Here is a 14,068-nt window from a genome sequence, read left to right on the forward strand (position 1 = left end):
AAACATCCTACAAGTCTTTTTATTTTTTTTTTTCTGGAGTAAAAAACAATGAGATGTTTGTTCACAGTAGAAGAAACTATCTAAAATCTATTTAGTTTTGTCAGAGAGAATGTCATAAAACAGAAGCCAACATTTCATACGAGCTGGCTTAATAAAATTAATAGATTAATTGTATGTATTAATTAACAGAATTAATATAATTCTAAAAGCCCACAAACTTATCCCTGAAAGGACTATGGTGGCTGAATACTGTGAGTAATTGAAGGGCAAACTAAATTAGGGGTAATGAATCCCTGCATCATCATATCAATCATTCCTATTTTATAAGAGCACTTTGTCAAACTTAAAACAAATCACAAAAGGTCATTAATTGGTCAGCAATACTGCATCAAACCACCAATTACTCTGATTTTGCAGTCTGCTCAAAACATGTATTTGTACACCTCAACTTTAAGTGGAATGTCTATTGATTTATAGAATCTCCAAGACAGAAGTCAAGTTTTAGAAAATTATAGTCCAATTATGCATTAAGGAAATGCAAATGCCATAACATAGGAACTAGCCAAATTATAGGCCCTGTTTCTGGAACGCTGAAAGTCATTGCTATAATGACCCTCCTAACACCGTTAAGAACTCCAGTATTATGACCACTCCCAGAATCCCAAACCATTTTGATAAAATTTAATCTCTTGTAAAAAAGCCCCAGTGAGCACCCCTAGGCCAACTTTTGCAAATCTGATGGAGTCTGGGCATCAATTATGCCAGCAGAGTGCTCTCTGCTACCCTCTTTAGCGCTGGAAAATTTCCAAGTCTTTTGTAAAGAGAAATGGGAACAGTCTGCGGAATATACCGACAAGGTGTAGAGATCAATCCGCCTGGAGCCACAGCAAACGCAAATCTTAAAAGAAAAGCAGAGGAGAGAAATGGAGGCTTTAGGGGTAAAGCATCCACATGGATGTGATGGGTTTTTTGTTTTTAAGTTTTATTTATTTAAGTAATCTCTACACTCCACGTGGGGCTTGAACTCACAACCTCAAGTTCAAGAGTCGTACAGGCTCCTCTGACTGAGCCAGTCAGGCATGCAAGAGGCCACCTGGAGACTTCCTACCTACTAGGAGACCAGAGGAACTGCTACTGGCCGAAGTCCAGGCACGCCCCTGAAGAAGAAACAGCAGAGACCCCACACACAGCACCCCGACAAGCTACTTACAAGAGAAAACTGAAGCCTGAGACTTTAACATCCAGATCAGCAGTTCTTCGAATGTAAGAGATTCTGTGCTAAGGTAATAAAACGATAGTAAACGTTCCTTGAGTGCTCAGGCTTTAGGCACTTTTCGTACAGTAATTCACCTAATACTGGTGACCCTGCAAGATAGGTGTGACCACCATCCCCACTGACCAAGGAGGAAACTGGAACATAGGGAGACTGGGAGTGGACATCTGGTCCGGGGGATCTGGCACTGGCATCTGTTCTTACCTGCTAAGTGACAGGGCTTCTCAAAAGAGGCTGTTACAGTCCCAGAATCTACCAATGGTCGGGGGACCCCATACAGCAAAGCAGAAGCATGAACTCACTGGGAATATTATTTCGTGCTCTCTGCCTTTTATTTATTTCTGCTTGACTGTAACAAGTTCTCTCTTCGTATATTGGCCTGGGAAAGCACCTAAGGTAGTGATAAGAATCCAATGTTACATCACCTTCCCTTCATTGGCTGGGTTTTTCTATTTGAACAGTTGGTAAGAATTTTGGAAATCAACAGACTGGATGTAAACAGAGACTCTGGGGATGCCTGGGTGGCTCAGTTGGGTAAGAGCACAACTCTTGGTTTTGGCTCAGGTCATGATCTCATGGTTTGTGAGTTCAAGCCCTGCATCAGGCTCTGTGCTGACAACTCGGAGCCTGCTTGGGATTCTCTCTCTCTCTCTCTCTCTCTCTCTCTCTCTCTCTGTCCCTCCCCTGCTCACACACTCTTTCTCAAAATAAATAAACTTAAAAAAAAAATGTTTTAAAAGCAGAGACTCTTGAATCAAACAGGCCTGGATCCAAATCCAGGCATATTACCTATCAGTTGTTAAACCTTAACCAAGTTAGCCAACTAAGGTTGGTTAGACCTTAGTCTCCTCCTTCATAAAATGGAAATAACTCCCTGGGTTGGTCTACTGCCAGTCGGAAGAGCACTGTAAAGCCCTTGGTGCATGTTAGTCATTATTAATTACACTCCACTTCATAACTACAAAATCAGTCAGAGGATGTGGCCTCCTTGGTCTCCGCAGACTGCAGCCCAACAGAATGAGACCTCCATGGCCAGAGCCCGCCCCTCATTCACTCCTGCCTGGATCAGATCCAATCGCTGACCTAGAACATCTAGGAGGCTGGGAACACTTCTCATTTCTAAGTTATAGTCCTTCAAACTACATGGGAAAAAACATAGCAAGTTCAAGTATCATAACTAATCCACAAGCTCAAGAAAGGTGCCTTAAACACTTTTCTTCTTTGACTACAATAGCAAGATGGACAATTTTCTCATGGATCAAGTTTATATACAGATTATGTGTATATTTGTATCTGTATAAATGTATTTATCCACGACCATGCTGTCTATATGGGGGGATGTATTACAAATACCAAATGAATATACATATATATCTATAGTATACCTACTAGCTTGGTCCCTGACACGTGGTGGAAAGCACCCAAAAGAGATGGGTGCTATAAATAATAGTTCCCTTTTCCTTGGGTTGAGAGGAAAGATTGGTGCCGAATGGTGAGGCACCTGACTGAGCTGGAGACACAGAGTAAAACTAGAAAATAATGATTAAAAGCTTCCAAACTCATCCTGACATTCCAATTTGTGACATTACTCACAAAGGAAGCGCCATTTATCTCTGCCATCCTTGAGCACTCCTTTCTGAATTCCTCTCCTCTTTTCCTAGAAGCCTACAACCTAACGCTCTCTTAAATCTGTCAGCCCTTTCAGGTAGCAGGTACCTCCTTCCTCCCAGACGGGATCAAAACGCCCATCTTCCAGGGTTCACTGCCAGGAGATCAGGGGAAAGCAGTAATTCAAGGTGTGAATGAGGCCGGATCCTCCCAGGAAAGGTTTGCAAGATAAAGGGGATTTTCAAAAGTCTACCTTGGGGCAGGCCGGGGCAGAAGGGTGGGAGGCACAGAACCCAGCTGGTGATGTGGGAATCCTCTCCTTCAAGGTCTCCCCAAGTCCCTCAGCTTTCCAGGGTTACACACATGGACTCAAACAACTTGGGAGCCCTCTGCCATCCTCACACCGCTCCCCCAGTATGAGGAGTATGCTTTAGGACTTCCCTGCCACCCCCCCCACCCCCGGCCCCCCGCCCCATATGAAACACAACCAAACTCACTGCCTGGACAGCCAGTAGGAGCCCAATTGTTTGTAGTCACTAAACAGGAATCACAGATCTCAGAATACAGTGGGTTTCCAGAAGAAGGAAGTTCCCACTGGATTTCCCAAAGCAGAGCAAACTGCTGTGACAAAAACTCCCGATGAAAGTTCAGGTGCTCTGGACTGTTTACAGTCCTGTAAGAGATCTCCCACTTTGTTGTTCTTGAAAATTCGGTTATCCCAGGCTTGGACCGAGTTTAGGATAGGATATAAGTAAAAAACAAATAAATAAAATTAAATTAAATTAAACTAAATTAAATTAAATTTAAAAAATGGCTCCGTCAGGTTGTTAAACTATAAGCTGAAAGGAAGTCTGACTGTAAAGGAAGTTGACCAGAAGGACGGGAGAATTGCTGAAAACCTAAAACATGTCTAATTAGGTTTGGTCTTCTGTAGTATAGTGGATACACTGTGGTCTGCTGTCTAGTTTAAAGCCATGGGTGTTAGGAAATACAGCCCTTGCTGTGATGAGGGATCTCAACTGGCTTAAACACTCTGTTTCTAGATTATGCTCATTCCCTGTTCTAAAAACTCAACACCATTCACAGCCCATCCTCTCTTGAGGAATAGCAGGCAAAGAGAAACTTTTACAAATCTGAAAACCTAAAGTTTAGAGCCTAAAATTTTACGGAACCTAAAATTTTAAAAGTTCATCTGCTTCCACTGTGGTGTCCATGTATCAAGCAGACAATCACTCCAGCTTGAAGCCCACTAGCTTGCCCACCCGCCACGGAGGACTGAGGGCAAAGGCCAAATCCTGCTCCTGGAGGTAGCACTTAGCAGGTAAAAGGAGGCTCTTGAACTGAATTCAGGGTCTTTGGAACACCGCTAGTGATGACTAAAAAAGTTTGCGCATGCAATGTTTCAAATCTGAAAGCTACGTTTTCTCTGTTTAGTTTATCAAGGTCAGTTGATACGCCCTTCTGGACCAACTAATTTCCTCCACCTTCACCCTATCTAAATTCTCCAGAGAAGTCTTTAGAAAGGCATCCTGATTAACTAGTATAATACAGTGAAGGATCAATCAGGAGAGGTAAAAATAGGCTCAACAAATAACGTTCTAGCATGTGACAGACCCACAGATTGCCAGCCTATAGGTTTGTTCCCAAGATTTTCAACACAGGGAACCACGTCTCAATTCCTGTATCAATTCTGCTTTTGAAATGGCAGCTAAGACGCCACAAGGTAACCTGAAACTTAACTTTCTATTAAATAATTGGAGTTTTGACTGGCCTGGGCCAAGGCAGAGCCAGCTTTAAACAGCCTCACATACAACAAGCAGTCCTATTAGAAAAAGGGACTCTTACCTGCAGTGACAAGAGGGTGGCTTGTTAGGTAACATTTGTTTGGGGAGCCAGATTCTAAAATCAAGATGATTCAAGGATTTAAACTTTTTTTTTTGTTTTTTTTTTTTTTTAATGTTTATTTATTTTTGACAGAGACAGAGACAGAATGCGAGGGGGTTAGGGGCAGAGAGAGAGGGAGACACAGAAGCAGAAGCAGGCTCCAGGCTCTGAGCTGTCAGCACAGAGCCCAACGCGGGGCTCGAACTCACAAGCTGTGAGATCATGACCTGAGCTGAAGTCGGACGCTCAACCGACTGAGCCACCCAGGTGCCCCAAAGGATTTAAGTTTTAAATGAATGGGAACCACTTTCTCATTTGGCAGCAAATACTTCTCTTCCTGTTTCCTGGGTCAGATTTAATAGATAGTGAGCTGACATACATGTGGGTTTACAGCAATTTAGAATACTTCATTTGCATAATGATTGCAATAATAACATGCAAGAGTTAAGAATACTCTTTCCCAAAATGACTGCTGCAAACCATTAAGTATATCACCTTTTAACTTTCCTTATTTTGATCTGGTTTTAATACTTCATGAGGCCAAAATCTTGCCAATGCAACTACTTGCCAAGCGGAAAATGGATTAATTTATAAAGATTCCTGGTACCAAAGCCAAAATAGTAGGTGCTCAATAACTGCTTCCTGAATGAATGAAAAAAGTTACACACTTAATGTTACTGACATTTACTTTTTCCACCAATCTGAACGGGAGAGCAACTACTCCTACAGTAGAAAAAAGGAAGGCAGCCACAGCTAACATTAAAAATCAGGGAAATATCCTGATTTAAACAAGGCAGTTAATCCTAATAGCTCCAGATAACCATTACAAAAAAGACTTGTTACAGTTGCTCTGGCTGTTAAACCCACGACTCCCTTCACGTTTATTGAAGTTTGATGGATTCTCTCTTTAAGAGAGTAGCCCTCCTAAATTAAAAATAAGACTGGCGATTTTTTCAATAATGCATAAAATGCTTGTGTTTGTTTGTTTTTTCTATTAAGCAGACAGATTGAATATCCCTTCTCCCTTCCCACACTAAGCACCTGAATGAAAGCTGGTTTCCCAGTGCTAACAACATCTGACTTCTCAAAGGCAAGGTCAGGAACAACTGCATGTGCCCCACAGACAGGCTGCTGCTCTCGTTTTCAGCTGGGACGCTATAAGGTGTGACTGGCTCCTAGTGAAGTCAATGGGGATGTGCACCACCAGCTCCAGACTCTTTCCACTACTCGATTTCCTACTTGCAGAATTCCTGAAAACTATTTCTAGAAGTAACATGGGTTAAAGTCAAACACGTGCAACTGAAGACACCTTTGTCACAAGCTCACAAAGGTGCCTGAGTATGTATTTTAGGGAGCTAATGCTCACATCTTTGGTACTGGAGAGAGGCACAGTCTATAAAAGCTTTAGCGACAAAACTATGACATTTAGAATCTAAGCCTTACTATGTTGTGTGCAAATAAAAAAGACTAAAGTTACAAATCTCTATCATCCATCTAAGCAGAAGAACTGTTCTCTGAGGCAGGAAGAATGCTGTATTTTCATGTAAAGAGAACAGCTACGAAAATGTAGGAGGGGCTGTGCTAAACTAAGCCTTTTAAAATGTACCATGTGATCTCCATGAGCGCTAAGAAGCCGCACCAGTAAGTGGATCATCTTAGATCACAACAGCTATGCAGGAGGAGGGGAGATGGGAACTACCCTTTGCTTTTACCACAGCCATTCCAGGGAATTAGAGTGAACTTCTTAAAGCAACCATCACAACCGCTACCATAACCCCTCCCCACCCCGCAAAACCAACAAAAATCAGGAACTTCACGTGAGTAAAAATCACAAATTCCATGATTGCTAATCCTTGGATGCATTCATTTTTCAATGACCCACTTATGAACACTCTCAAGAAGTAAAAAGAGTAAATGCATTTAAAGTTCTAGGCTCTTCGTTTGTTGAGAAACTTGCAACATTAGAAGCGAATCAAAGCATCGGGGTGTATTATCAAGAAGTCTAGAATAAGACGGTCAACGGTGGAGTTCTATGCAATACCACTTGAGGAGTCTGGCCAATATTAAGGTTAGATAGCCTGTGTTCATAATTAAGTAATAGTGACTGAAGCTGAAGGCATACATTTCCTAAAGATTAATGACCTAACAGCATTTCCTGAAGATTAATGACCAGCCAAGAGGAGGTGACTGCCTAAAGCAGTGCCTTGGGCCACTAACCCCAGCCGGTCATTAATCCCCAGGAAATGCCCTGGACCTCAAGGTTACAGTGATTTTAATAAATACAAGAGGAAAAAGTTTAATATCAGCTTTCTACAGAAACTCAACATTTGTATCATTCTTAGAATGCTAAGACCGCCATAAGGTGACTTCTATAGGAATCACTAGAGTTCCCTTAAACTTCTTAATCCTGGTTAAAAACTTACTTTAACATAAGTGAAAAGCAGGCGTGTTAATACGTGAACAACTTTTTGTAGTGTTTTAACTACAAGGAACTCAGCTATAATAATGTTTTGCATAATAACAATCAGCCAACATATGGACACTCAAATCTATTTTTAATTTTAATCTATATTTACGTGACAGTAACTCAAGAAAAATAAATGAATCAGTATTCAGGTTTATAGAACTGATTTATCTCACTCAGTTAAAACAAGACTGTGACAGAGCAACTGCATTCCTTAGACCAAAACAAAACCGACCGGAAGAACTCCCTCCTCCCATCTTTTGAATCTTAACTCGATTCTATAGGACACTGATGTCAAGAAACTAGCAGACTGACGCCAGGAGGCAAACTGTTTCATTATTATTCCAAGCAGATATATACTTTAATATTAAACTTTCTCAGGCTTTTCACTCCTCAATTAATCAGGTGCCACTCTAAACCAGGACATTTTAAGGGTCTTACTTTATCAGAAGAATGTGAACATTTATTTTTGATCTCAAAGAAAAAGCAAACCCAAATTCTCCAAAGAAGAATCCTCCTCTCCGCCCTTACAACTCCATAAAACCACCTCCTGGTCTGTCGGAAATGTACCACGCACATAGAAGTACAGAAAGACACATAGCCGGCAGGTCTTGTGTATTTTAGAGAACTTTGCTGTTTATATTAAATTCATTCACAGCCCCTTTCTCTGTTGGCCTTGATGATTAGCTGGTAAACCTCTGAAAGGGTCAGATTGTCCAGAACTGGAATTTCCACTTTGGAAAAAGCACAGAGGTACCTGACATCTGTTTCTTGAAGGGCCTGCACTACACCTCCAGACTTACAGTCCAAATTCCTACTTCTGCATGATGGCAGGGAGGTCAGAGTTGTAAAACCTCCAGTGGCTACTCCTGCCTGCAGAATAGAGCACAGCCCCCAAAGACCTCTCGTTTCTGGCTCCCAGAGAAGAGTATTCCAAAGATGAGTACAATTTTAGTAATATGAATATATTCCTCTAGGAAAAATAATAATAAGCATCCGTTCAAGTCCTCAATCTCAACCTAGAATTTGGTACTGCTGAGAATTAACTAATATTAATATTGAAACAGTTCCCTAATCCTTGATGAGGACTCTGAAGTCCAGAGAGGTAAACTGATTTGCCCAAAGGGCTCAGCTTCTGGGCTACAACTTCTTAACTTTGGATGTCCTTGCCACACTACTGCGCAGTTTGTCTTAATTAAATATCTATATTCTTAAGTGTTACCTGCCCCCTAGATAGTGAGCCCCATGGGGCTAGGGAGAGGCAGTGAAGTTTGTTGCCTAGGTGCTACCCACTACCGGGCAGGGAGCCTGGCTGGTAGTGCTGGTACCCCTTCCTTCTATTAACAAGTGACTTTATTTTATGGAAAGCGCACCCCAAACATCACTTTACATTCAGCTACCTATTACAGTATAAACTGGCACTGGATTACCCATCTCTCCACTCCCCGCCCACTTACAGGAAGTGGGCTTGGCACGTTTTCTTTTTTCTTTTTTATAACCGTTTTTGTTTTAATCTTTGTAAGCTATGGCAAATATGCAAGAGTATTTTAATGGTTACTTTACTCAAATATATTTTAAGTAATTGCTTCCTTTATATGCGCGGTATTCCTGCACTGTGCCTTATTAAACTCATGCATTCAATGGAGAGTCAGGCTGCCTCCAACCCTTTTGTTCTGAGAACTTTGAAGTTTTAGCCTTACAGCTCAGCACTGAATGTTAGGGACCTTGGCTTCTCAACATCTTTTAAGGTTAGGCATAAACTTTCCTGAAAAGCACAAGAGTTAAGCTCCTAAGGGTGAAATCAAACCAAATCAAATCTGATTCAGTATATTTAGTACTTTTTAAAACTCCTCCCCTCCCCGGACCCAGACCTGCGTTAGCAGGAGTTAGTCTAGAAATGGTACCAAAGAAACATTTCATGCATAGAGTTTGGTTTGGTTACCTGGGTGGGGGAAACAATAGCAGGTGAAACTACTGTGGGAGAATTGGTGCTTCTGTGCCCATTGGCTTCTGGAAGAAGAGGCAGGGGGTCGTGTTTCACGGAAACCACCACCACCGCATCCACAGGCTCCGAGGGGCGGATACAAAGTCTTTTGGGGGAAGAGGGGCCGCAGATATCCCCAGACCCGAACACCGACTCGTACAGAGCGCGCTTGGGCGCAGCCTCAGATTTCACGTCGGGCCCGACCTGGCTGTCTTTGGGGAGGATATAGGTGTTCCCCAGCGAGGGCGGCTGGGGGCGGTGGTGGTGGGAGGGATGGGTGGGGGGGTGGTGGGAGTGGTGGCGAGCCGCCCCGTTTAGAGCCTCCGCGTAGCAGCCCTGCGGGGCGGGCGAGCCCAGTTTGGTGCCGATGCCCGCGATGCTGTTGAGCGTGGCGATGGAGACGGCGCCGATGCAGTGGTTGGTGTAGGTCTTGGAGAGTTTGGCCGCCTTCGAGAGCATCTGCATCCTGGTGCCCAGCAAGTTCTTGCCGATGGCTTTGTTCTCGTACCAGGTCACATCGCCCTCGCTGCAGTGATCCCGGGGCCGCTGGAAGAACGCCTTGCAGAGGGGGTTGCGCTTCGACAGGTACTTGACGAAGCTGGCGTAGGGGCAGAACTCGGTGCCCGTCTCGTACATGCGGGGCAAGTTCTCCTCGTCGCTGCTCTCGGCACGCTTCTTGCTCCACGACGACGAGCGCGACTTATGGTAAGGCCCGAGGGACTTAAAGTAGACGAACTTGCGGCCGTCCTCATCCATAGCCAGCCCAAAGGAGTCCTCCTCCAGCTCGCGCTGGTTCTCGCGGCCTCGCGTGCAGAAGTACATACAAGTCTCGAACCAGACCTTGTTGAGCAGCCCGAAGGGCGTGTTGGTGCTGAAGACGCTGGAGGTGTAGAGCTTGCGCAGGTCGGCACGCGTGATGGCTTGCTTCTGCACCACGGGCCCGGCGCCCTGCTCCTCGAGCTTGCGGATGACCGCGGCCAGCGTCAGGTTGGCGCTGCGCAGCTCGGGGTCCTTGGTGAGGTCGAGCGTGCGGCAGTACGGGGGCTCGTTGAGGTAGCGGTTGAGGGAGCTGCGGATGCTGATGAGCGACGACTTGCTGTAGAGCTGGCCGCTCTTGGAGCGGGCCTCGGCGTAGAAGGAGCGCAGCACGCGGCACAGCGCCCCCTTGTCCATGGTCTCGAAGTCCGGGCTCTGCGCCTTCTCGCTCAGGTACTCCCGGAAGATGCGCACGGCGTAGCGGGTGGCCAGCCGGGTGTTCTCGCTCAGCCGGGCCCGCTCGGGGCGCTGCAGCACGTCGGGGTCCAGCTCGGCGCTGTCCCCGGGCGGCCCGCCGCGGGCCCGGGGCGCCAGCAGTCGCGGCGGCGCCTCGGGCTCCAGCGCGGCGCTCTGGTCCATATTGATCATATGGACCGGCTCGGGCTCTAACTCCTCCCCGGCCGAGTCCTCGGGCTCCAGGGGCTCGTCCCAGTCCAGCCCCATCTCTTCCTCCTCCTCTTCCTCCTCCTCGTCCTCCTCCAGCCCCCCACCTCCGTCCTCCTCCTCCTCGTCCCCCGTTATCTGCACCTCTTGGATCTCGTCGTCCTCCTCCTCTTCCTCCTCCTCCTCGCCCGCGCTGCAGTAGTGCGGGCGGCCGTGGCGGCGGCCGCGGCCCCCAGCACCACGCTCGCCCTCGCCCCGCTCCCCATTGTTCTCGGCGGCGGCGGCGGCGGCGCTGGCGCTGCCGCCCGCGCTGGTGTTACAGTCCCCGCTGCCAGGCATTCTCGCCATATTGCCGTCTCTCTGCCAGTCCTCGGGCAGGGCGCATGCGCTATATTGGACCGCAGCGCTGAGAGCTTTTGTGTTTAATGACCTTCAGCTACCGGGAGGCAAAGCCGGGCTCTTAAAGGAGCCGCGCTCCAATTGTCAGTTCGGAGCGCTACTCCGGAGGGGCAGCGGCGCGCAGGGGATGGAGGGGAGGGGAGGCGGGGGTAAGTTAGGCAGGGAGAGGGTAAGGACGGAGGCTGGCTGGACCCTCTTCCTCCACCACCCCTCTCCCCACTCCTAAGAAAACTTTAACGGGGGGGGGGGGGTGAAGAAAGGGGAGGGAGAGCTGTCGGTGGGGGTGAAACACTCCCAACTTACCCTCTGGCGGAGTGGCGCGCGGGCCCGGGCGGGAGAGAGGGAGGGCCGGCGGGAGGGCGGGGCGGTCTCGCTTCTCTAAGTAATGCCCGAGGAGCAGTGCCCCTTCCACTGCCCCCTCATTGCCCCCCGGAGCTGGGGGTTCGGGGAGGCGGCAGAGCCGGGCTGGCCGCGGGTGCTGCTCGGAGAAGCCGGGTCTGGGGCCGCCCGGAGCGGAGCAGGCAGGTTAATGAGCAGGGTGGAGGAGGCACGGCGAGGCCCCGCACCCTCTCTGCGCCCGCGGCCAGGGCGCAGCGGGCGAGGCTTGGGAGCGGGATGGGGCTGGCGGCGGCGGCTCCCCCACCTACTTGCTGGCGGCGAGGCGCGGGGGCCTGGGGCCAGCCGCACGGCTCCCAGCTCCCTTTCCGACTCTTGCAAAGGAGCGAAACACGCCCCACGTCAGCCTCATCCCTTTCGACTTTTCCAACAGCCTCTTTTAAGCTGTCATTAAAGACCCGGGGCGCTCCCCGTAGGTCTAGGGCAAGTCTGCGCCGGTCCCGCCAGCCTGGGGAAGGAGCAAGAAAGAAAGACTGGGAGGGGCGGGTGGGAGGGGAGACTCGGGGAGAGGCGCTCCGGACCCCAGGGACCCCTCCCCGCACGCTTAGGCCGCCGCCCTCCGGGCCTCGGAGCACACTGACACAACTCCCTCTGGCGAGGCGCTCCACCTGGTTGGAGCTAGAGCAATGCCGATCCCTAAGGCCCGTCGGCGGGCGGGCGGAAAAAGTGAACTTGGGTCTCGGCCGCCCCCGCCGCCGCCACAATTCCGGCAATTTGGATCCCGAGCGCGCTCTTGTTCCAAGTTTGCCAACCGCCATTCTTTCGCCCTCGGGGCTGCGCTGCCTCCGGCGCACGGGGGCGGATACCTCCGAAACTGGAAAGGCGGCCAAAGAGCTCGCCGGGTCCCGCTTTCCCATAGGAGACACTGTCCCACTTCCAGCCGAACGCCCGCCCCCGGCGCGCCCAGACTCCGGGCGCGTCCTCGCGTCCCCGCCTCCCTCTCTCCCGGCCCAGGGGCAGCGCCCCCAGAGCTGCGGGAGACCTCGGTTGTTTTCTTTGGCGGCACAACCCCTTCCATGTCGAGCTCGCACGGCATCCTAATTTTCTCCTCCTCGGGCAGCCCAAGTGTCCCCTGGCGCTCCGCCAGCTCCAAGTCCCGGGGGCTAAGGGGAACCAACGGAGACGAGTCCCAGCAGCGCGACCCCAGGGCGCGCAGACCCTGCTGTGAGGCAGCCTCTCTGTCCCCTCCAGGGCGTCCTCGAATTTGCCCTCGAGACCGAATTCTAGGCACTAGGGCTGTAGACTTGTCAATTGCCGGTTCCCCCCTCCCGGACTCCCCCGTCTTGCTTTCTGGGCAGCTTATAACTTTACGCATCAATAGAAACCCATCCGTCAACTTGTAATTTAAAAAAAAGAAAAGAAGGGAGGGGCACTAGGTCTCTGGGCCGCGTGGGCGTCTAAGTGGGAATTGACTCTCTTCTCCAGCAATCTGTGTTCGCCCTCCGCGTGTTTCCTCGACCCTGTACGCGGCAGAGCTTTGGGGAAATTGCGCCAGGTGTGAACAAGTTGGGGCAAGTCCGTGCCTCCCGGGCCCCCTCCCGTTCCTCGGGCAAACAGACACACGACACACGCTCTCATGCGTCCTGTTGTCCGCAGAGAACCGTCCGGGGAGGTGAGGAGTTCGGTGGTTGCACTCTTCGGGAATCATCCCCGAGGTGCTGCCGGCTTTGTCAAAAATGCGCAACGTCCCCGGAAATGTGTAGGAAGGCGTTTGTTTGTTTCCCGGAGCTCAGGGCACTAGGCAGCTAAGTTAGTTGCACGCGCGACCCGCGCACACACCAGTCGCACTGCGCTACTTCCGGACGGCTGGCCCTTTGTCCCGGGATGCTCCCAGTTTTCCGGCCGCCCGAACAATCGGTTAGGGAATTTCAGCAGTGTTGAAACCTCAGGTGGGCGCCCAGCAAGTTACCTACCAGGGGCTGCTCTCCCGTGGCCCTCACGGCGAGCGCAGTGCGCCGAGAGGCTGAGCTGGGGACACTGGCCCACGTTCCAGCCCCGGTGCAGAGCACTTTTGCAGTCGAGCCCCCCCTTCACCCCCCCACCCCCCACCTCCGCCAGCTCCCCTCCCTGTTGGGCGAGCTGCTTTGAATTGCTCGCAGTTTGCCGGAGGCGTTGTGCTGGGTTGGACGCTCCGGGAAACAAAGCAACCAAAAACAGCTCCCAGTTGACGTCAACTTATTTCCAGAAAAGAAAATAGTTTTGTGCTCCCAGGACAATATACCCCCCAGGGCAGGTCTCTACCGGCAAAAGCCAGAGGGGAGAGGGCGATGGTGGGCAGTAGCAGAAGCAAAAAACCCCAAGTGCAAATAAATTTTTAACGGACTTAGCAAAGCAACAGTTTCAGATGCTGCTTGAAGGGTTTGCAAACAACGGGCAGGACCCTCGCAGACCTTAGGTGTGAAAAACACACCTTGGAAAGTATGCCTTGGCCTGATTTTCTGGCAACTGTGAATCTGCTTCGTGGCACCAGCTCCTGAAAATCTACCAAAATTCTTTGCCCATTAATGATTCTTCATCAAATATTGGGAAAGACCTCTTCAGGTTAGAATCTACAGTATTTTTTAGGAAGAACATCCAGAAAAACCCTTCTCAACCGCCACCAAAAACAAACAAACAAACAAGTTGCTTAATTTTTAAAACC

The 14,068-nt window shown here is 49.1% G+C and overlaps 1 protein-coding gene across 4 annotated transcripts in view; it reads right to left on the reverse strand.

Annotated features, from left to right (window-relative positions):
- Positions 1-14,068, reverse strand: part of KCTD1 (potassium channel tetramerization domain containing 1) — a 186,496-nt gene that overhangs the window by 80,858 nt on the left and 91,570 nt on the right. The window contains exon 1 of one of the 4 annotated variants that reach the window (XM_019465498.2): positions 11,335-11,571. The exons of 1 other annotated variant lie outside the window; for it this stretch is intronic. Coding sequence is in view for 2 of the 3 variants with exons in the window: in XM_053902520.1 (XP_053758495.1) it covers positions 9,172-10,980 (1,809 nt within the window). In the remaining variant the exon portion in view is untranslated. Of the gene's footprint in view, positions 1-9,171; positions 11,295-11,334; positions 11,572-14,068 lie in introns of those variants that run through there. 2 more of the 4 variants (XM_053902520.1, XM_053902521.1) reach the window with 2 other exon arrangements.

Source organism: Panthera pardus, unplaced genomic scaffold (genome assembly GCF_024362965.1).
Source record: "Panthera pardus isolate Hobbes unplaced genomic scaffold, ASM2436296v1 HiC_scaffold_15, whole genome shotgun sequence".
Lineage (NCBI taxonomy): Eukaryota > Metazoa > Chordata > Mammalia > Carnivora > Felidae > Panthera > Panthera pardus.